The sequence below is a fragment of the Microcebus murinus genome, chromosome 4, assembly GCF_040939455.1.
Source record: "Microcebus murinus isolate Inina chromosome 4, M.murinus_Inina_mat1.0, whole genome shotgun sequence".
In the NCBI taxonomy this organism is placed as follows: Eukaryota; Metazoa; Chordata; class Mammalia; order Primates; family Cheirogaleidae; genus Microcebus; species Microcebus murinus.
Window position 1 is genome coordinate 69,600,728 of NC_134107.1, and position 24,342 is coordinate 69,625,069.

Genomic DNA, 24,342 nt, shown 5'->3' on the forward strand with positions numbered 1-24,342 from the left:
GGAAGCTGCATGGTTTTTATGACCTAGCCTCAGAAGTATTAAAACAACATATAGTCACTTCTGTAATCTATTGGTTGAAGCAGTCATAAGACCACATAGATTCAAGAAGAGGGAAGAGGCTGGACGCAGTGGTTCACACCTGTAATCCTAGCATTCTGGAAGGCCAAGGCAGGAGGATCGCTTGAGCAAGAGTAAGAATCCCATCTTTACTAAAAATAGAAAAAGTAGCCAGGCATGGTGGCACGTGCCTGAAGTCCCAGCTACTCCAGAGGCTGAGGCAGAAGGATCACTTGAGTCTAGGAGTTTCAGGTTGCTGTGAGCTAGGCTGATGCACAGCACTCTAGCCCAGTGACAGAGTGAGACTCTGTCTCAAAAAAAAAAAAAAAAAAAAAAAAAGAAGAGGGAACAGACGCCCCACCTCTTGATGAGAGTGGTGTCAAAGAATTTGAAACTATTTTTTAAAAAATTAACTTTATTGGCTGGTCCAAAGGTAGCGAATTACCTCAATTGATTGTTCACATTCAGTTATAAATGGAACTCTTTGTTCTACTCTTTCCCCCACTGTCACTACTGTACTTGACTAGTGTTAGAAAATATTAAGGTATACTTTATTAAGGTATAACTTACATACCGTAAAATGTAGCCATTTAAAATATATAGCTCAATGAGTTTTAACAAAGGTATACACCCTTATAACCACCACCACAATCAAGATATAGAGCATTTCCTTTATCCCAAAAGTTCTATCCTGCCCCGCTTGCCGTCAGTCCCCTTAGCCCTGCCTCTCAGCTCTAGGCAAACACTGATCTGCTTTCAGGCTTTTCTAGAATTTCACATGGTACAGTATACAGTTTTTCACACTTGGCTCCTTCACTTAACTAAATTCTTTTGAGACCCATCCATGTTGTTGCATGTATCAATAGTTCATTTCTTTTTTATTGCTAAGCAGTATTTTACTGTATGAATATATCACTTTTTGTTTACGTAGTTACCTGTTGATGGACATCTGATTGTTTCTAGATTTATGTTATTATAAATGAAGCTGCTATGAACATTCATTTTTATTTCTCTTGAATATATATCTAAGAGTGGAGTTGCTGGGTCATATAGTATGTGTTTAAGTTTATAAGAGACTACCAAATTGTTTTCCAAAATGGTTATACCATTTTGCTTTTTCACAGGCAATACATGAAAATTCCAGTTACTCTATATCCTTATCAATACATGGTATTGTCAATCTTAAGATTAACCATTCTAATGGGTATGTAGTGGTATCTCATTGTGGTTTTAATTTGTATTTTCTTGATGACTAATGATGTTGAGCATCTTTTCATGTGCTAATTAGCCATGACTACATCTTCTTTTGTGGAGTGCCTGTTCAAATCTTTTGGCATTTGTAACTCATTGTTCTGTTTTCTTATTATTGAGCTTTAGGAGTTGTTTATAAATTCTAAATACCAGTCTTTTGGCAAGTATATGTATAGCAAATATTTTCTTCCAGATTGTAGCTTGCTTTTCATCTTCTTAAGACTAAAGAACAGAAGTTTTTAATTTGGATGAAGTCCAAATCACTATTTTTCTTTTTTGAACCATGCATTTTTGTACCATGTAAGAACTCTTTTTTTCTTTTTTCTTTTTTTTTGAGACAGAGTCTCACTTTGTTGCCCAGGCTAGAGTGAGTGCCATAGCATCAGCCTAGCTCACAGCAGCCTCAAAGTCCTGGGCTCAAGCAATCCTACTGCTTCCACCTCCCGAGTAGCTGGGACTACAGGCATGCGCCACCATGCCCGGCTAATTTTTTCTATATATATTAGTTGGCCAATTAATTTCTTTCCATTTATACTAGAAATGGGGTCTCACTCTTGCTCAGGCTGGTTTTGAACTCCTGACTTCAAGCTATCCACCCACCTCGGCCTCCCAGAGTGCTAGGATTACAGGCGTGAGCCACCGGGCCCGGCCCATGTAAGAACTCTGCTGATCCACGGTCACAAAGATTTTCTTCTGTTTTACTCTAGAAGTTTTTTAGTTTTTGCTTTTATTTTCAGGTCTAAGATTCATTCTGATTTAACTTTATGTATGGTTTTTGGTCAGTCAAAGTCCATTTTTTTCCAAATAGATATCCAATAGTTACAAGTAGTATTTGTTAAAAAGATTATCCTTTCCTCATTGAGTTACTTTGGCACTTTTATCTGAAGCAATTGACATGTATGTCTATTTCTGGATTTTTTATGTTCTATTGATCTATATGCTTATCCTTTTGTGATCATATTTTAAGACTGCTGCAAGCATGTAGCAATTCATTGTTGCTGAATATTCTCATGACATCATATGCTAAAGCCTTCAGGCACAATTCACATCACCTGGCCCAGGTTCCCAAGACAAAAAACCCTGGCTCCAGCTTATTGTCGTAGGATCTTCTTCCCTCCAAGAAAACAAAGAGATCATAAAAGTCATTTCAAAAATCAGTTAGGCAGAGGAGGGAAGGGGGAAAAAAGAGATGTGATATCATTTAGCCAGAGTTCTGGTTATTCAAGTTAAACTTAGTTTAAAGAGATGAAGAAAATAAAATGGATTACACGGTATGTCTCCGGCTTAAAGAGAAAAACCATGACGATTATAAATAAAGAAGGGAACCATCTATTCTATAAAATTGCAACATGACTGTAAGGTTTTTCGGCGGCCGCAAAAAGAAAAGACAGAGAGAGCGAGAGTGGGGCCAAACTGCGTGGCTTTATTTAGTGCTCCTGGAGGAGGTTCTGGGGCCCCAAGAGAGGGGAGCCCCAGAAGTTGCCCCCATTTAAGGGGAGTGAGGCCTTTTAAACCGGTTGGGCAGGTTACAGACTTTTGGCGGGAAGAGCTGGGGCAACCTTTGGTGGTCATTGAGAAATAGGAGGGGCTGGCGGTATTTTTGGAATCCAGGAGCCAAAACTTTCTTATCCGGGTGTCATGGTTTTCAGCAGAGCAGTCATCCTTGGCAGGTCCTCAGTGGGTCTGGTCTCATGAGCCTTTTCTTTTTTGATCTAGGGAAGGGAGGGGGCCGCTGCCACCAGCCTTACAATGACAATGGATGTTGGGGCAAAACATAATCCCCTCTATATGTCACCCTATCTTCCATATCTTCTTAAAGGTAGCATAAACTTTTTTCCTATCAAGACAGTATTTTACTTCATGATTTTTTTTTTTTTTTGCAAAGCACTAATTTAATTGTTTCAAGTTTGTCAGGAACAAAGTTTTTGGATAACAATTTGTATCAGAGCTTTTTTATTTCTCAAAACTAGATACTGTCAGTAAAATGTCTGATTCATTACAAGTTTTAACTGGTTTACAAAGCCAATAGGTTACTCTGTAGTTCAATTATCTAACAATTATTGAAATTTAATGTTAATTTAGTTGATTGCCTTAGGGTCTGTTGACAGAGGTAGTTAATCTTCAGTGAAAACTGGTAAAAATAATGCAAAAACAAGTATGTTCATGATTTTTAAAAATCATATTGTCAAAATAAGACCTTATATATTTTTTTAAGTGTAAGATGTTTAGCAATTGTTTATACCAAATAGATTCTTTTTGGTTTTGCAAAAAACAGACACCATTTTGTCATTTCTACCATGTGTACTTTCCTACCTCTCTTTCTGCATAAGCCAACATGGCAAAGCTAACAGAAAATCAAGGTCAAATGAGGAAACTCGGCAAATGGTTTCTATCAGGCTTCACTGTTTGACCACCAACTGGCAAACACCATAAGAAAAACTGTACAGGAGATAAATGATAGGGTAAAAGTACATTTTTGACCATGGGCCCAGGCTCTCATAAAAGAAGCGGGCCTAAGATTTATAGGAAATGATGTGGGAATGAATTCAAAGTGCTGAAGCTTCACAAATTGTTTATCCATTTCACTAAAAAAACTCCATGCTTTAAAATTGTTTAGTGGTAACTCTTTTTTCTCCTGCATTTGCACTCTATTTAATAATTTACCCCATAATCCCACCTGTTGTTATTCCATGGAAGAACAAGTAACTGGAAAACCTTAGTCATCAGATGTGTAGATCGTAGCAAATTTCTGGCACTTCATAAATACAGCAATGATAGAATAAAGGGAGATTTAAATGAAGTGGAACATATAAATTATCTCAAACTGGTTAATTTTTGGATAATTTCATGTTGGTGAGAAAAACTCCCTTAACCAAAAGCTAATTAGTACTTTTATTAACTGCTTCAGTTCCCTTCAGGTGACTTGTGAAAATAGAGGCTGAAAGGCCCCTCACTTCTGAGTTCCTGGGACAAAAGGATAAATAATTGACTCAGATGTAACTAGGGGAAGGAGATGCTCCCAGGATGTAAGAAATTGTCTTGAGGCCGAGATTGAAAAGAATGTAGGAGATGAAAGAGGAACCTTAAAGGCCATAGTTGTGGGATTTGTTTTTTTCTCTCAAAGGCGGACAGAGCTGCAAAAGTGAAAAGAGAGGAATTATGGGATCTATATTGCTTTTCTTGAGGTTTAAGAGCAAAAAAGTAAAGCGAAAAGGGAAACAGGCATAATCAGGGACTTTTAGAGGCCCAAAGTCACCCTACAAACATTTAGTCCAGGGGTCTGCCATTCTATCTAAGCTAAAACCAAAAAAACTCGTGCACAAAAGTAGGCAGAAGAAAAGCTGCCACAGCGGAAGGGTAGAGGTGCACAGAACCCCCCGTCGGCGCACACACTCCCGGTCCCCATCCTCCGAGGCCAGGCGACCTCAATTTGCAGCGGAAGACACACGGACACAAAAGTGACCTGCTGGCGGCCACAGCACTGAGACCGTGTGCCCTGTCTCTACACATTCACCGCTTCCGGGTTTGCGACGAGAGGGCGGCAGGGAGCGCGCATGCGTTTTATGGGATTGGCCAGGTGGGCAGCGGCCGCAATCTCTGGCGGAGGAAGGCGGGAGAGCCGGGTGGTGGCGGGCTCCGCAGCTGTTCCGACTCTCGACCCCGGACTCTTCCCCGCGCCGCCACTAGGTGGCGCGCTCGGCCCGCCGCTCGCGGCTGGGCTGGGGCGCGGTTTGCGGTGGGGTAGGGGGAAAGGATGTCAGTCGCCATGGAAACCCTGGGCGCGGCGGCGGCAGGGGGATGGTGTGGGACAGGTGGGCGGGCGAGACAGGAGTGCTAGCTGTCCGCCCACGCTGTGTATCTGCACGTGGAAGCCGTGGAGGGCAAGTCGGGAGACTAGAAGGCCTCCTTTCCCGGCCCCCGACTCCTTCCAGACTGACACTGAAGGCTTTAAGAGCATCCCCTTCCCGGCCCGCGTAGGCCCGTCTTCTCCATCCAGTGGTTTGCTCCGCTCCGCTGTGGGCCTGGGGTCGCGCCCTCCTGGCCTCCCTCGCGAGGCGGCGCCACTCTTCGGCCGTTAGGGGCCGCTGGGAAGGGTTCTCACACGCCCACCTCTCTTCTCCACCCAGGAACCAGAAGGCGGCAGGCCTCTTTGGTCTGATCAGATTATTAACCTGTCTTTCCACTTAGCAGCAGAACCCCTGGATACGTTGCTTTATTCTCCCTCCCGGAGGACAGGGTCTGAATTTGATTCAGGTTTGTAATTGTCACGGTGCCTCCACACAGTCCCGGGCACACAGTAGATGCTCCTTAATCTAATCCTTCCGTTTGTATGGGGCTTTTATCATTTGACAGCTTTCCCAAAGCATCTGGAGCCTCATTAATAAGCGTGACAGGAGACAGGGCAGATGGAGGAGGAAACTGAGGGTTGGAGATGTTCCAAGATTTGTCAGAGGTTATAAGACTCAGTGAAGGAGCTAAGACTAGACTCAGTGTTGCTTCTCTTAGTGCAGGGGTGGGAACCTTTTCATGTTGGGAGGCTGCATTAATTTAGCTGTAATCAGATAAGGCCGCATTCAAGAAACTTCAATTAGATATACTTAAAAATGTACATTATTTTGTAAAAATCTAACTACTATGTACTTAATAATTCCAAAAAAATGAAAACTATTTGTTAATTTTAAACTTAACTAACCTTTTAATGACTTTGTTGTGTCTGCTTTTTGTTGGAAAGTATTTGAATATTTGGTTGCTGCCTAGAGGTCCGCAGTTTCAGTTGATTCTATAAATGAGTATCAGTCATTTTGTGACCCTAAGAGCATCTTGATTTAGGTTAGGTAGGAGAATGTAGATTCTCAGCAATAAGTGTTTGAAAAGCAAGAAAGCATTTTTCGGGCATGTTGCTGAAGGTATGAGTATTCTAGTGCATTTTTCTGTATTTCAACTGGACCTTTCTTAGCTTCAGACAATGACTTTAAAATGTCATCTACTGAGAGCTTGATCAATTCCATCTGTAGTTCTTTAGGTGCATTGGTGATATCAACTAGGTGAGGCTGAAATGCCAATTTGAGTGTGATGTCGTGATTCTCAAAGTCATTACCTTTCATTGTATTCTCCAATTAATAGATCTATAACAGCTGTGTACTCTTCAAATGATTCACATATATCATTCTGCTCATCAATGACCTTTGCTAACTGGGGAAAATGTTCATCCAAAATTTTCTTTTGAAGAAGTTTTTGAAAAAATATAGCTTTTTTCAAAATGCTTGGGTTTTTTTTTTTTTGCCACATATCATGTATAGACTTAGTTTTACCTTGCAAAAAAATATTCAAGTCATTTTGATTTGACATATTACACAGAAATGCTGCATTCCTATAGAAATCTTCTTCGATAATTCACATTGCTGATTATGTCCTTCATAAAATCTAACTATCTGTTTTTGCAGAGATAAAATTTTGGCTAACACCTGTCCCTGTAATAGCCAGCACACTTTAGAATGAAACCCACACTGAATATCCGATCCTTCAACTTTAACATGTTAGGAAACTGAGGATCCCATCCATGTTGCATTTGCAGAAATATAGTTAGCAATACTTATAACTTGTTGCAAAGTGTCATTTAAAAGAGTAGCTTTAGGCTGGGCGTGGTGGCTCACGCCTGTAATCCTAGCACTCTGGGAGGCCGAGGGGGAGGTGGATTGCTCGAGGTCAGGAGTTCAAAACCAGCCTGAGCAAGAGCAAGACCCCGTCTCTACTATAAATAGAAAGAAATTAATTGGCCAACTAATATATATAGAAAAAATTAGCCGGGCATGGTGGCACATGCCTGTAGTCCCAGCTACTTGGGAGGCTGAGGCAGCAGGATCGCTTGAGCCCAGGAGTTTGAGGTTGCTGTGAGCTAGGCTGATGCCACGGCACTCACTCTAGCCTGGGCAACAAAGCGAGACTCTGTCTCAAAAAAAGAAAAAAAGAAAGAGTAGCTTTAGCACAGAGATTTTGCTGATGCAAGATACAATGAAAAGAAATGAGAGCATCTGGATCTGTTCATTGAAGCCTGGAGAAGCCAAGGTCTCACAGCTATTTGTAACTAAGATAGAGCTTGGGTTTCTTGATCCTCTGTTGAATGGTATTTTTATCGTCCTTGACTTATTTTATTAACCACTTCGATATGGTGCTCACCGGCCACGAAACCTTGCCCACAGCTGGCACTCATAGCCCGCACAATAGTTTGTGCTGTGCATTGACAATGAATCCATTTTGCTCTTGTGTGATGAGGAAAATTTTAAAGCACTGAAAGCTTGTTTTACTTTACAGGCAGCTTTACTTGTAATGTAAATCAGAATAGGTAACACATACATATATGTTTTCATTACGTTATTTTTAAATGTTCACCATTTTATTTTGATAAATGAAAAATTAGAAAAGTCATATCACAGCTGTTAAGTCTCTGTGCGCGTTCATCGACTATAGTCGATGCTTATACCGAAGTGGTTAAATGGGAAAGTTTTATAAACTTCATTTGAAAGGTTCTAGGCTCAATTAAGAGGGATAAAATTCTAGCTAGCTCCTAAGGAGCTTACAATCTTCAAAGGAAAATTACGTGGACACAAATAGATATTACAAGGCATAATGTAAAAAGGTTTTTTTTAAAAAAGAATTACTGTGGGACCACAGAGAGGTTATTTACCACTAGTTGGGACAGGCAGAACACGCTGCTTAGAAGATAAATTTAGAGCTATTAAAGATTATGACATCTATTTTTGAATTCACAGAGTTGAGGGTTTGTTGAAGTAGTTAGCTGCTATTCAGCATGAAAGGAATTATATTTTGTTTAAGATGAGTGCCATGAATGTTTTTGAATACGTACATACTTCAGCCTTGCAATTTACACTATAGTGAGTTATGTGCCTTTTAAGTTAGATTGCTCTTTAACAAGGCTTTTGGAAGTACTGCATTATTATCACCACTATTATTAGCCTTACAGTTTATAGGTAAGAATCCAATATAATTTGGGAACTGCAGTTCAAAACTGTGCAGTTAATGGCTGAGTTTCTAGCTAGTTAATGGCTGAGCCAGGATGAGACTTCGAGACTCCCAGCACCCATGTAGAGACCCTTTAACTCTATCATGCTGTCATCCTCTGCTGAAATCTTATTCAGAATCTTTCTCATTACTAATGCTATTAAGTAAATATCTTCAATTTTAATCTGCATTTTACAAACAAGCCAACAAACCTCAGGATGCATTTCATACATCCTGAAGGTTATTGGGGCAGAACTGCCATCCCTCCCAGCCGCCACAAAATTAAGACAGGGTCATTAGGAGGCTCCTCATTAGGAGGCTTCTGGATCTTCATGACTTCACAGAGTCATGAAAAGAGTCATTTTGAGCTTTCTAGATATTGAGCCAGGATCCTGAGACTGCACAGGAAGGGACGTACTCTGTGTTGTGTGGGTGATTTTACAGAGTCAAAGAATGGTGGCATAACAGTACATTTGAAGAAAGTGGTTGTTATATGTCTATTTTTACTAAATAGGCTTCTTTTCATTGATAAGCATTCAGGGAATATTTATTGAAACATTTTCTGACAGAAAATGATAATGGAGTAGACTCTGGAAAGGCTGGAGATCTGGGTCTTTCAAAGCCAGGCTGCCCACCTGCCCTCACTCCATGGCGTATTTCCAAGTGTTTGAACATGGTTGGGAGAGGAAAAATACACATGGGTAAAACAGAAGTCACATGCTGGATGAATATCTCCCTGGCATTACCTGTACAATTTGGCTAAAGTCTTTTAAATATGCTCATTCTTTTTCTAAAGTTCTGCTACAGTATGCTTCTTTCTTCCTATCAGTCTGAGTAGGGGTCTTGCCTCTTCTATATTTTATAACCAAGGGGCAGGTAGAGTGCCATACACAGAGCAGGCACTGATGTTTGCAGTTACTGACAAACAGATTAGATGTTCATTTGTCAGGAGTTATTCTAAATTTAACCTTCCTGGAAGATCGTTGCATTTACTTTGTGAATAATTTTCTAGGACTCTCACACTTTAACGAGATAGAAATCTTCTAGGTGGTCAGGGACTGGAAATCCTTGTATAGGTTTATGAAAGTCCCTATGGTTTGTAGAACATTATACAATGCAAAAGTACGTTGTGAGGTACTGTCATTAGCTCATTGCAGAAATGCAGCTGTTAAGCAGGCAATCCAATTGGTTTAGTAATATTCTTAAAAGTATGTGAAACAATGAATCGTAATATAGTTTATGCATAAGTCATTTGAGCTTTAATGGATCGACATTTTCACTCATATTTTATTAAAATCCTTTGCCATGAGCTGCAGTTAGTTAACTAATTATACATTAGTCAGAGAGTTAAAAACATAAGGGCCAGGTAACTGAGGTAATTGAGCAAGATGAGGTCATTTTTCCTCCAGCGCCAGATGGGTGCCACAGGTGGAAACCATAAACTTGATCTCTTCCATATGACTTAGGAAGAAAGAGATTAATGTTGACATTTGTTTTAACTGTTGAATAAAATATTTACAGTAAACAGCATTATTAAATAGTAAGTTATTGTTTTAAAATAAAACATTTGTCAGCGTGCTATCTTTTTGTGTAATAGTCAAGTTAAAAATTCTGATTCTAAAATAGAAAATAGTATAGAAATTCAACTCTGCATCTGAAACAAAACAGAGCAATTTTTTCCTAGCTGATAATTTTCTTTGAACTGTGATGGTATAATAATGACACATTTTGGTATGGAGCTCACTGAATTATCCTCAACACTTTCATATTTGAGAAGACACTACTTAATATATTACCCTGTCTTAATGTATTAAATCTTTTTGTTGTGTCACCTGTGTACTTTTCAGTTGGAAAGTATTGTATATTTGCATTCACGTATGCTCCAATTTGTTAGCATGTAGAGATGTACACGCTTGGCTGGAAAGAAAAGTCTCAGACACAAAGACTCGTTGGAGGACTGGGAGCATGAGCAGCATGTCTGCAGAGAAAAAGTTCATTTCAGCAAGTTTTTCCTCTGTGGATCTAAATGATCTATGAAGATTTAGGTAGGCTGCCGATTCAGTGATCCAAATCAACGATGACGGTTGACGGTAGCAAACCTCATGGATTAGAGTTTCCATATATCATTGTACTTGGCAGCAGGCAGACATCTCTGCCTTACAGTAACTTTAATTTGAAGAAGCATGATCTGGAGCTACAACTGAAGAGAAAGAGGAAGGGGAGTAATATTTATTAACAACTCCAGTACGGCACTCACCGGCCGCAAAACCTTGCCCACAGCGGGCACTCACAGTCCCCACGATAGTTTGTGCTGTGCATTTGACGACGAATCTGTTTTGCTCTTGTGTGATGAGGAAAGCTTTAAAGCACTGAAAGCTTGTTTTACTTTCCAGGCAGCTTTACTTGTAATGTAAATCAGAATAGGTACCATATACATATATGTTTTCATTATGCTATTTTTAAATGTTCACAATTTTATTTTGATAAGTGAAAAATTAGAAAAGTCATATCACAGCTGTCGGCTAAAGTCACTGTGCGCGTTCATCTGTGGCTGTTGACTATAGTCAATGCTGGGCTGTGTGCATTCATCTGTGACTATCCACTATAGTTGATGCTGGTACCGAAGTGGTTAAGCTCTTTGTATATGTCAGACACTATGCAAAGTGCTTTAAATATTAGTGTATTTAATCCTTATAGTAGCCCTTAGAGAAGATTATCATTCTTAATTTATAGATGATGAAACTGAACTTCAAAAAAAATTAACCTACTCAAAGTCACATAGACAATAGCTGGTGGATCTAGGGTTAAAACACATCTGCCTGATTCATTCATGCATCCATTTATGTATTCATTTGACAAGAGTTTATTGTATATCTGTTGTGCTAGGTGGAGAAATAGAGTAATGCACAAGAATTACATCATCCCCACTCTCATGGGAGTTTCCAGCTATTCCAACAAATAATTACAAAAGTTATGTGCTTTCTATTACACCAAACTACTGATATATTCACTAAAGGCTAGTCACTTGTCTTTTGAGTTTAGTAGAAATTAAAAGATAAAAATCTGTTAAGGAGGACAATATAAAAAGCATACTTTAGTACCCAAACCAAATCCATGAACTATTCCTGCTTACTATAAACATCCATGAACAGTGGGCCTTGATTTTACCTCTAAAAAAATATTATTCTTTTTTTTTTTTGAGACAGAGTCTTACTCTGTTGCCCAGGCTAGAGTACCATGGTGTCAGCTTAGCTCACAGCAACCTCAAACTCCTGGGCTCAAGCAATCCTCCTGCCTCAGCCTCCCAAGTAGCTGGGACTACAGGCATGTGCCACCATGTCCGGCTAATTTTTTCTATTTTTGGTAGAGATGGGGTCTCGCTCTTGCTCAGGCTGGTCTCGAACTCCTGAACTCAAACAATCTGTCCGCCTTGGCCTCCCAGAATGCTAGGATTACAGGCATGAGCCACTCCACCCGGCCTAAAAAAATATTATTCTTGATGATTTTTTATTATTGGGTATAAAATCAATTAATAGCTGATGAACAGTTACTGTTGATAATACATTATTATTTGCATTTTTAAATCTCAGCCATTTAAATAAATAACTTCAATGTGTGCTTTTATTGCTCTTCCTGACAACCCTGACCAAGCCTAATTCTTTTGGGTTCTAGTTCTAATTCTTTTGGATCCTAGCTTCTTGGTACTCATAGAAAATTATGGTTTTGTTTCATTTTAATTTTTAAAAAATTAATAGGCCGGGCGCGGTGGCTCATGCCTGTAATCCTAGCACTCTGGGAGGCCGAGGCGGGCGGATTGCTCAAGGTCAGGAGTTCGAAACCAGCCGGAGCGAGACCCCGTCTCTACTATAAATAGAAAGAAATTAATTGACCAACTAAAAATATATATACAAAAAATTAGCCAGGCATGGTGGTGCATGTCTGTAGCTACTCGGGAGGCTGAGGCAGTAGGATCACTTGAGCCCAGGAGTTTGAGGTTGCTGTGAGCAAGGCTGATGCCACGGCACTCACTCTAGCCTGGGCAACAAAGTGAGACTCTGTCTCAAAAAAGAAAAAATTAATAGACAGTTATTGAGCTGTACTGCTATGTGCAGTACACTCTGCCAACACTGTGGAGAAATACAATGATTGAAAAACTTCAGTCCTTTGCCCTTAAAGGATCTTGGTAGGGGCAATAGATGTAGATGGACAATATAAAAGAGTGAGTCTCTTAGAAAGTTTTGGGTGGGGGGAATTTTGTACCTGGGTGAAACATGAAATTCACCAGCTTCAAGAATTTAATTGATTAATGATGTTCCAGCTTTGCAGTTGATTTTAGATTTGGGGACATGGAAGAAGTCAGGATAGAAAAGCCAGTTTTAAATTAATTCCCAGCAGTGCTTTCTCTAGAGTAAACACAAGTAGAGGGGCAAAGATGGAATTTATTCACTTTTCCTATGTCTCTTTTCTAAACAGGTATATTTCTTAATAGCTACCCAGCACAATGGAAAGCTCAGGGAAAGCAAATAAAAAGGATATGAATGATGGGCCAGCAAAAGAAGTCAAATTGCCTACCAGCGAAGCACTTCTAGACTATCAGTAAGTTTGTATTTTGAAATCTAAAAAGTTGCCAAATATAAATGGCAATCATTGTTAAGACTCATGAGGCACAAAATGCAAATGATGCACCCAACGACTGCAAACAGAATAGAGGTGGAATGGAGGCATAATTGCACACTTGTGCTATGTGCATATATTTAAAGGTTTTTGGAACTTTGAATATAACATAGTCCAAGTAGCAGCTAGGAAGCAGCAATTAATTAATGTGGTTTGGGCTCCCTCCATTGTATTATTGCCCACTGTCCCCTAGGTACACAATGGCTTGCTGGCTTACCTCTTAAAATACAACATAGAATGGTTAGTATACATTTATAGTGGAGCAGAAGAGGAAATATCCCTTTATTTAACTTGTCATTTCTTAGACATTCCAACTTGCATTATTCCTAAATGGCTACAGATCAAATCCAAGTGATTTAGAGAGAATTGTTTTTAATAATAAGAATGTTTCATAATGTCTCACTCCCAGGAGCTAGGGAACTATAGGTGACATTTATGTTTTATTCCAACTAATAGATAGTTAATCCTTTAAGAGTTTGTGAACCTCAGCTTTTGGCACAAGGTAGGTGTTTTAATGTGTAATTCTTAGGGAATGAATGGACAAATATTAGTCTTTTCCCACATAAGACTGAAATGTACTTCATCCATGCACTCACTCAACAAGTACTTGAGTGCTTATTGAGTGCAAGGCAAGTGCCAGGTGCTGAAGTATAGCAGTGAATAGGACCACGTGGTCTCTGCCCTGATGAAGCATGGGAAGCAGGCACTAAATAATTAATTTGAGCTTTAAAAAAATTGCATAGCTATAATGAAGCTGCTAGGAAAGAAAAGTGTAGGGTGCTATTTAACAGCATGAAAGGACTTGACCTAGTCAGAGGAGTTAGGAACAGCTTGAGGAAGCCATGTTTGAGCTGATCTCTGGGAGAGAAGCCAGTGTTATGGAGATATGGAGAGGAGGGAGAATGGCTTATGGAAAAGACACTGGAGTGGGAAAGAGCTTTTCAGTCCAGGAACTGAGAGAAGGCAGAGTGAGAGAGAGGGGCAAGAGCAGACACTGGTGATTTAGGCAAGGGTCAGATACAAGCAGACACTTGGGATTGGGGAATGGGGAGCCATTTATTGGTGGGGTTGGGTAGGTACAAGGTTGAAAATGGGCATCCCACGGTGCTATGAGTAGGTCTTTGTTTAACACAATTATTTTTAACATTCAGGGAGAATCCATCTCCTCCTTGAGAAACTCTAAATGTATTCCTATGTTCTTTTTAGAGGCAGGGAGTGAAAGGGTCAGAACACTAAGAAACATCCATTGGAAGGGGCTTTTAAAAGTTTCCTTTTATTTTCTATTTGAGATAATATCAAGTAATAACCAGATACTTTTCACACTCATTTCTCAACATAACTGAAAACTTCCTTCATCTTCTCTCAGAAGAGGAGGACAAAAAGTCAGGCTGTATGAATATATTAATAACCTGGTCTCTAATTGCCTCTCATGGTTTACAGTGATGACATCCAGTTACAGCTGTTTCACTCTCTCTCTTGGGTCAATCAGAGGCCAACTTTTCTCTCTTTAAGAAACGTTTACGGCCGGGCGCGGTGGCTCACGCCTGTAATCCTAGCTCTCTGGGAGGCCGAGGTGGGTGGATTGCTCAAGGTCAGGAGTTCAAAACCAGCCTGAGCAAGAGCGAGACCCCGTCTCTACTATAAATAGAAAGAAATTAATTGGCCAACTGATATATATATATAAAAAATTAGCCGGGCATGGTGGCGCATGCCTGTAGTCCCAGCTACTCGGGAGGCTGAGACAGAAGGATTGCTTGAGCCCAGGAGTTTGAGGTTGCTGTGAGCTAGGCTGACGCCATGGCACTCACTCTAGCCTGGACAACAAAGCGAGACTCTGTCTCAAAAAAGAAAAAAAAAAAAGAAAAAAAAAAAAAAAAAGAAACGTTTACAAAGAGGCAAACACTTAAAAATTCTCATGATCTAATAAAAGATATGAACTGGACATCCCATGCTGTTGTTCTTTTTCATTTGTTAAAACTAGATAAATAGTCTCATGGACTGGAACAACCAAAGGCTTACTATATCATGCTTTGCTAGTGACAATTTACTTATTCCATGTGTTGCTAGGTGACAGAACTTTTGCCACATTACAAATACAAGACATCCCCTCTCACCATCTGAGGAAGGATTGTCCAGGAGTCCCTGGCAGCATCTTAAATTTCTCTTATGCTATCTCAGCTCCTAACAAAGCAGTGAAGACATAGTAGGTAGTTGATTAATGGTTTTTGAGCAAGTGAACTTTTTTTCAAATTTATCCCAAGAAGATAAGGTCCTGAATTTCTATGGTTATTTGTGAAGAGCTGATATTGCTAATATTAAATCTATAAAATGATCATTTCTGAGTAAAAATGGTCTTAATTTTCTCCTTTATGCTTGTTCTTCCCCACGTTTTCTACAATGAGTATGGATATAGATATAAAAATAAGTGTGGATATGGTTTTGGGTAAAAAATACAGAGTTTTTTTAAAGTCAAGTTTGTCTGGGTGGGTGGTTTGGGGAGTTGTGTTTCTATACAGATAAGGCAATTAGATATTTAAGGTGAGGGAAAATTATAGAGGGTCATTTCTGCTTTGCTCTACCTTAACAAACTGTGAACTCTTTGAAGATTGTATTTTATTCCTGTTTGTATCTCTAGTACCTAGCACAGCCTCGTATATAGTATGAGTTCAGAGGTTCTTTGTTGAGTAAATATTATGGTTGCGTTGTTGTTGGGCAAATATTGTTGGATCTTGTCTGAGAACAAGATCATGCTGAAGAAAACAAAAAAATATTATTTTTGCCTGTTGATATAGGAAGTACATGCTTTAAAATACTAAAACTCAGTGATGTGGCCGGGCGCTGTGGCTCACGCCTGTAATCCTAGCTCTTGGGAGGCCGAGGCGGGCGGATTGCTCAAGGTCAGGAGTTCAAAACCAGCCTGAGCGAGACCCCGTCTCTACTATAAATAGAAAGAAATTAATTGGCCAACTGATATATATATATAAAATTAGCCGGGCATGGTGGCGCATGCCTGTAGTCCCAGCTACCCGGGAGGCTGAGGCAGAAGGATCACTCGAGCCCAGGAGTTTGAGGTTGCTGTGAGCTAGGCTGACGCCACGGCACTCACTCTAGCCCGGGCAACAAAGCGAGACTCTGTCTAAAAAAAAAAAAAAAAAACTCAGTGATGAAATGCTTATCACAAAACAGGCACTTTCTTACCTGCTGGTGAATGTAAATTGTTCAAATATTCTGAAACCATTGGTAATAAAGCAGCCCTGCCCTTTGATCAGGCAATTTCATGGATATAGGAACTCTATCCCAAGAGCATAAGGTTGTGAACGTCTAGGGTTAGTTGTGAAGAGCTGATATGTTCAGTGCTAAACCTATAATATTATCTAAAGTGATCATCTCTAAGTAATGGTAGTTTTATTTTCTCCTTTATACTTGTTTTTCCCCCAGTTTTCTACAATGAGTACAGATATAGATATAGAAATAGGTGTGGGTATGGTTATGGGTTAAAACAAAAAAAATAAAAGTGTAATTTTTTGGCACTCGTTTTGTATTCATTTTCCTTTCCAGAATTTTCAATCAAATTGCATGGAGGGAGAAAGGTGACACATTACTAACATTTTAATAACTTAGAAAGGAAAGGGGAAAGGTAACACATTATATTACTAACAATTAATATCACTGTGCTTTGGAATAGCACTATATCCCTTTCAAACAACTTTGATATATATTAGTTTATCATCCCACTTGCTTCAGCATTTAGTATGACATGTGGGATATTAGGGAACTGAGTAGATAGAGGGATAACGAAAAGGAAAAAGTATATAGAGCATAGTGAAGTTTGAATTTCCCACAGGGGCTAATAGCGTGAAGTTCAGAAGTTAAGCTTCATCCACTTCCTGGTAAATCCACTTTGAAAGCTGCTAAATTAGACCTGCAACTACATGAGCTCCACAAGGGGTCCAATGAAGCCACCAAAACCTTTAAGCTTCTCAGAATTTCCCCAGGCCTGCCAATGCCACTTAGACCGCCCTAAACTACTCACTGCAAAATGAATAAGAGACAAAGCCGTAGGCCAGTTGCTCTTCTATGCTCTGAAGGGAAGGTTGGTGGGCTTAAGTGTGGGGTTCCAGATGTAGCAAATAGAAATACAGGATGCCCCACTAAATTTGAATTTCAGGTAAACAACAAATAATTTTTTGTGTGTATGTATGCCCCATGCAATATCTTGGGTTAGGGCTGGATGTGGTCTCCAGCCAGATCATTGCATACTCAGTTATCACCAAGGAAGACTCTCGGCTGCAGGCAGGGAGCCAGTCTATTAACCAGCCCATCCAAAGACTCAGGCTCAACTAATGGAGACCACATCCTTGACATTAATTTGCCTGCTTCACTCCTGCAGAGAAATAGTAATACATCTGTAAGAAGGTGTGCTTGCCCTTATAAAGTCTTTGTTTTGTTTGTCATTTTTATCTGAATGTTTTTAGAATTCTAGAAAGCATGTTTTCTGTGTGCCCTCTCCTAGGTTTCCTTTGAGCTGAATTATTTATAAACAATTAGAAAGTATAAAAATTACAACTATAAAATATGCATAGAAATTGATTTTTTTCAAAACAAAACAAAATACCTTGAAATTATTTCTTCAATATATATTTCAGTGAATAGAATAGATTCAGAAATACAAAATCATCTAGGAAAGGTTCTTATCCTTAAATGGGTTTTTGTAGTATATGTAATCATTTACTTAAATTCAAATAACTTAGTTTAATTTTTAGATTTTGTCTTACTAATTTTTCCTAAGATAAATAATTGTAACACATCTTTGTTTATTCTCAGCTGTCAAATAAAGGAAGATGCATTGGAGCGATTCATGTTTCAAATAAAGAAACTTAGGGAAAAGAACCAAAAGTATCAGGAAAGAGTGAGTATAAAATTTTTAGAGCCTATATATATAGTCATTAAACATTTACACCCTGCTTTTAAAAATTGTGAATTATGATGAAATATACTCTAGGAAATTATCTTCTTCAAAGTTTGGAATTGGTCAATTTACAGTGCATTTAAGTTTCTTTGTGCATGTGAGGCAAGAGAGTACTGCTCTTCCCATTATCTTAATTATAATGTCAATGGAAGTTGGCTTGAATTATGTTATTGAGATCCTGAGGACACTCAATCTACGTTCAAAAAAATTTTAAAGCTTTGAAACCACGTTTTTCTTTTGACTACTTATGTAACCAAACTATTAATTAAACATTGATTCCCTATTTTTTTTATCTCTGTGTCTTTTTTCTTTTAGATTTTCTGAGCGAGCGTGCATATGTAAATGCCATTTGAAAAGTACAGCCTCAGTTGTTAAAATGACTAATTGGATATTTAAGATAACATATTGTTTTTATAAAATCAGATTAAAATGAATATCAAAAAGTTGCTATATCTGACTATCAGGACTAAAGATCCACAGAAGTAAAGTTTGGAAGCAGTCAATGATAATTATTACTAACACAACTTATCCCTCAAGGCATTTCATGAATGAAATACTGAAGTTGCCCCTGATTGACAAATTTTTTTATATGGACCCTGAAACTTCCACAGTTCATTGTTTTATTTGGCTTTTGTCTAAAAAAATCTATCTACATATTTTAATGGAATCTGGAGTCAGAGATCTGAGTTTGCATCCTCACTGTACAACTTACTGCTGATGTCATTTTGGCCAAAATTGGTATGAGCCTCAATTTCCCTCTTCCAAAATGGGAATGCCTGTCTTTTCTATAGGGCCAATTTGTTCATTCATTCAGCAACTATTTACTGGACAAGACAAGCCCCCCTAGTGGTGATATTACTGTGACTATGACACTGTCACACTTCTCAAGTTTCGATCACTTGTACTGGGAACTAAAACAGACACTCAGTTTGGCATAGGTACTTGAATTCAGTCTCCACATGATGATAGCTACAGCACAGAAGAGGAGTAAGCACCATCAAGGGACCAATGCACACCCTGCTGTGGTCAGCATTAGGACTGCTAGGCCAGGACTTGGTTGTAGAAAGTACAACAAATCAGGACTGAGTAATCATTTTTCCCATTACCCCACCATTCAGAGCCAGAAACAAAGTTCTTGTTTTCATGAAGATTAGGTCAAGAAGGAGACAGACCTAAGTCTGCATATTGGTGGTCTCAGCAATGAGGAGCATGAAGAGGCTGATTCTAGCTCCTACCATACATATCTGAACACCATTCATTTCTTTCCATTTATGCTGCTACTGGCCCATTTAAGCCACCATCATCTCTTACCCCTCCTTCCCACTGCAGTACATTCCCCACAGTGCAACCAGAATGACTCTTTGAATACTGTAGACCTTTCAGTGTTTAAAACCCTTCAGTGGCTTCCTATTGCACAGAAAATAAAATAATATAGTCCTTACCAAAGTCTTCAGGGCCCTGCAAAATCTGACACTTGCTTTCCTCTCCAACCTTGTCTCCAGCTGCTACATCCTTTGGCTTCCACTGCTTCTTTTAAATCTTGGGAAACCAATTTCTTTCTTATTGTACCTTTACCTGTGCTATCTCCTCTTCCTGGAATGCTTTCTCTCTTGGCTAGCTCCTTTTTATTACTCCAATCTAAGCTGGAATATTGTGTAAAAATATATCTCCATTATTAAATTGAAAGCTCTTTAGGTGGCAGCAATCAAATCTTACTTATCTTTGTTCTTCTGGAAGAGCCCAGCACGAGTAAGTGCTTAATAAATGTTTGTTGTATTGATTCACATTAACATCATGGGAAGGAAAAATTTTTGATATTATAGATACTTAAATTGCTAAATTAAACATGACTCAATAGAAAGATATATTTTTTCTCTTCAGTTATTTCTCCTTTCTTTGAGACAGAGTCTCACTCTGTTGCCTGGGCTGGAGTGCCATGGCGTCAGCCTAACTCAGCAACCTCAGACTCCTGGGTTCAAGCAATCCTCTTGCCTCCATCTCTCCCGAGTAGCTGGGACTACAGGCATGCGCCACCAAGCCCGGCTAAGTTTTCTATTTTTAGTAAATATGGTGGTCTCACTTTTGCTCAGGCTGCTCTCAAACTCCTGAGCTCAAGAGAACCTCCTGCTGCCTCGGCCTCCCAGAGTGTTAGGATTATAGGCGTGAGCCACCGCACCTGACCTCTCTTCAGTTATTTCAAAATCAAAGTAGCCCATCCTCCTTCCTACTCATCATCTCTTCTTATGCGTTTTAGTTCTGGTTGGATCATCACCTCATTTATTATCTTTTTCTCTGTTGGCATTCATTGTTCCACTCACCTCATTAGACATTCATTTCATAGTTCACCGTGTTTACCTCTTTACCTCCCAATTCGTTGTCACTCATACTATCCCACCATAACTGGTGGGAACGTTGCAAACGTTGTTAGTGACCAACCAGGTCCATTAATGAGGGGTAAAGTAAGGACTACCAAGACTTCACCCCTCATCCTTTCAGCAGTCACTCCCTTCATCTTAAAACTCTTTTCTCCTTTGGGATCCAGGAATTCACTCTCCTACCTCTCTGACCATTTCTTCTTATTTTCCATTCAATTCTCTTTTCCTGGACCCATCCCTTAATTGTGGCATTTACCAGAGTTCTGATCTCAACCTTTTTCTCTCACTCTAAACTCTCTCTGGAGTGACCTCATGCTGGCTTCAAATACCATCTATTTGTTAATAATTTTCTTATCTGCATGTAATAAAATTTCATAATGCTGCACAAAAAATGAGTGCATGTACAAACTGAAATGAATAAAGTCTCTAATTAATAATATTGTGACAATGTCAATTTTCTGGTTTAATAATGTACTGTGGTTACGTAGGATGCGATCATTGGGGAAAGTTGGGTGAATAGTAGATTAAAACTCTATACTATTTTGGCAACTTCTTAGTCTTGTTCTTGTGAGTCTTAAAAAGCTGAAAGGGTAAAGTCCATGACATGGCCTTATAAGAAAACAAAATCAATCCCTTTTTTTTGCAGCTTATTTACTGACTATTCTTTTTCCATTTTATAATGTGATACTTACTCTTATCTCAAATAATATTTATTTTACGTTGTAGGATAAACGTATTTTTAGCACATTGGTAGATATATTTAACTAAATTTTGTTTCAGTATATTGCTGAAAATAATTTTTCAAACATATTGAATTCTGTAACTTGTCAGACACATTCTCCTTCCATTTGAAATTCATACAGGATTTAAATAGTTTAATATAGATGTTATTAAATTTCTATATGTCAAATATTATTTAATAATATTTATATAACATTTTTAGCACATGTGATGCTATTTTAATTTACAAATTAAAAACATCACATGCTTGCAAAGAATAGTCATTGTGTGAAAAATTTGATCTAGGAATATTGGATTCACTCTGAGATGTATTATGCCAAGTATGGAAAGTAAAAGGAAAATTTATTTGTATATTATATATATTTCTTTATAAATTATATGTAATGGTTTTTAAATTATCACTATCTTTGGAAATTTTTTGCCTATAAATCATAACAAATATTTTTGATCTAGAATTTAATTTAGAGGCCATTGGTGCCTTACTAAAATTAACTAACGTAAGTAAAATCAGATATTTTTATTTAGTATTCAAAACATACTTGATAAAGGAATTTTCCACTCCTACAAAAACAAGTGAAAAAGTCCATATTTGGAAAAAGTTTTAGCAGTTTGGCAAGTGATATTTCCATTGCTATTATTCAAGTTGCTACAAATATTTCATTTTAAATAACTTATGTCAAGCTAAAGTAATTCAATTTATTTATAACCAAACAAAACAGGAATCTATTTCATTTAAGAAAATAGAATATCTAAAAATTGGTTAAAGAGCAATAAATTGTTTATTTTTCAGTTACTAATATGAATTGGCCTTCATTTTTAAAAAATTAAACTTCATACTTTGAGGTAATTATCAATTAACATCCAGTTATAAGAAAAAGAGAGATCCCATGTACCCACTACTTAGTTTCCTGTAACAATATTACAAAACTATAGTACAATTTCACAACTAGGATATTGACAATATTAACATTGATAGTCAACATGCCAAATATTTCCAACATTACAAGCATCCCTCATGTTGCCCTTTTATTGCCACTCACTCCCCTCCCAATTCTACCCCCTCATTGGCCTCTGGAAAGCATTAATCTATTCTCCATTTTTATAATTTTGTTATTTCAAGAATATTATACAAATGAAATCATCCCATAAGTAAGCTTTTGGAACTGGTTTTTTTCATTCAGCATAATTCTCTGGGGATTCATCCAGGTTGTTGTATTATTAGTTGGTTCCTTTTTATTGCTGAGTGGTATTCCATGGTATGGATCTATCACAGTTTGTTTAACCATTCACCTGGAGGACATCTGGTTATTTCTGGTTATTGGCTATTACACCCATTGGCTACCCATTGACTAAGGGGTTTTACTTTGGGATAATAGAAATGTTTTGGAACTAGATAGAGGGAGGAGCTATACAACATCGTAAATGTACTAAATACCACTGAATTGTTCACTTTAAAATAATTATTTAAATTTTAGTAGAATAAAAAAGTCAGTTGGAGATATTTCTGTGGGTCTATTTCTGAGTTCTCTATTCTCTTTCATTGATCTGTATGTCTACTCCTCTGCCAATACTATTCAGTCTTTTTTTTTTTCCAGAGGGGGGTGCACCATTCCTGGAAGTACTGCAATATCAGATCGATGCATGGAGTGGACGGAGCAAGCTCCTATTCCATCTCCCTGCTCCAAAAATCCATTTAATATATTGTCCTCAGATAGAGAATGCATCAGATATTAAACTGATAAGAACAGATACTATACTTGATCTTAGCCAAAAGGCTGAGAATCGATTACACAGTCTTAATTACAGTAGCTATATAAGTCTTGAAAACAGGAAGATTGATTCCTCTCCCTTTCCTTTCCTTTCCTTTCCTTTCCTTTCCTTTCCTTTCCTTTCCTTTCCTTTCCTTTCCTTTCCTTTCCTTTCCTTTCCTTTCCTTTCCTTTCCTTTCCTTTCCTTTCCTTTCCTTTCTTTTCTTTTCTTTTCTTTTCTTTTCTTTTCTTTTCTTTTCTTTGAGAGAGGGTCCTGCTCTGTTGCCCAGGTTAGAGTGCAGTGGCAGGATCATACCTCACTGTAGCCTAGAACTCCTGGGCTTAAGAAATTCTCCTGCCCCAGTCTCCCAAGTAGCTGGGACTACAGGTGTGCCACCACACCCAGCTAATTTTTTCTTATTTTTTGTAGAGATGAAGTCTCGCTATGTTGCCCAGGCTGGTTTTGAACTCCCGGCCTTAAGCCCTCAAGCAATCCTGCAATCCTCCTGCTCTGACCTTCCAAAGTGCTGGGATTACAGGCGTGACCCAGCTTCTTACTGCCTTTTAATAAAGGATACCTGTCATTGGATTTAGGGCCCACCCTAATGTAATATGACCTCATCTTAACTAGTTATATCTGCAAAGAGTATTTCCAAATAGGGTCACATTCTGAGGTTCTGGGTTGGCATGAATTTTGAGGGCACACAAATACCTAATACAGGGCATTATATGTTTGTAATTATTATATCTTCTTGATGGTTTCACTCTTTTATTATTATATAATGTCCTTTTTATGTCTAGTAATAATTTTTTTCTTAAAGCCTATTTTGTCTTATGTTAGTATAGTCACTCCAGGTCTCCTTGGGTTACTGTTTGCATGGTACATCTTTTTTCCATCCTTTTACTTTTAGCCTAATTTGTTTCTTTGAATCTGAAGTGTGTACTCCTTATAGATAGCATATGGTTGGGTCTTTGTTTGTGTATTCTCCCAAGCTCTGCCTTTTAATTGCCATTTAATCCATCAATAAAAATTAATCATTTTCATTTAATATAAATTATTGATAAGGAAGATTTATATCCAACATTTTGCTATTTGTTTTCTATGTCTCGTGTTGTTTTTGTTACTCTCTTCTTCCATTACTGCTTTCATGTGTGTTAAATATTTTCTAGTATACCATTTTAATGCTCTAGTGTTTCTTTTATTATATTTTTGACTTATTTTCTTGGTGATTGCCCTGGGGCTTCTAGTTAACATCTTAATTTATAACAATCTAGTTCAGATTAATGCCAACTTAATTTCAATAACATACAAAAACTTTACCTGGTTCCTAACCCCCATTTGTTATTGTTGTACAAAATACATCTTTATACATTGTGTGCCCATAAACATATATTCATAATTATTGCTTTATGCAGTTGTCTTTTAAATCAGATAGGGGGAAAAGGAATTACAAAACATACATTTATTCGGTCTCTCATATTCTCCTACATATTTACCTTTACTGGT

General features: G+C 38.2%; 1 protein-coding gene and 1 non-coding gene across 2 annotated transcripts in view; one reads left to right on the forward strand and one right to left on the reverse strand.

Moving 5' to 3' along the window:
* Positions 1-5,034: 5,034 nt before the first annotated feature.
* CCDC83 (coiled-coil domain containing 83) overlaps positions 5,035-24,342 on the forward strand; it is a 50,324-nt gene continuing 31,016 nt past the window's right edge. The window contains exons 1-3 of the mRNA XM_012738691.3: positions 5,035-5,562; positions 12,802-12,924; positions 17,827-17,911. Of these exons, the coding sequence (XP_012594145.1) occupies positions 12,830-12,924; positions 17,827-17,911 (180 nt within the window). The 5' untranslated portion in view covers positions 5,035-5,562; positions 12,802-12,829. The remainder of the gene's footprint in view (positions 5,563-12,801; positions 12,925-17,826; positions 17,912-24,342) is intronic.
* On the reverse strand, positions 22,684-22,874 carry LOC142870681 (U2 spliceosomal RNA). Its single transcript, XR_012919042.1, has one exon. It is a non-coding gene; the product is annotated as a U2 spliceosomal RNA (small nuclear RNA).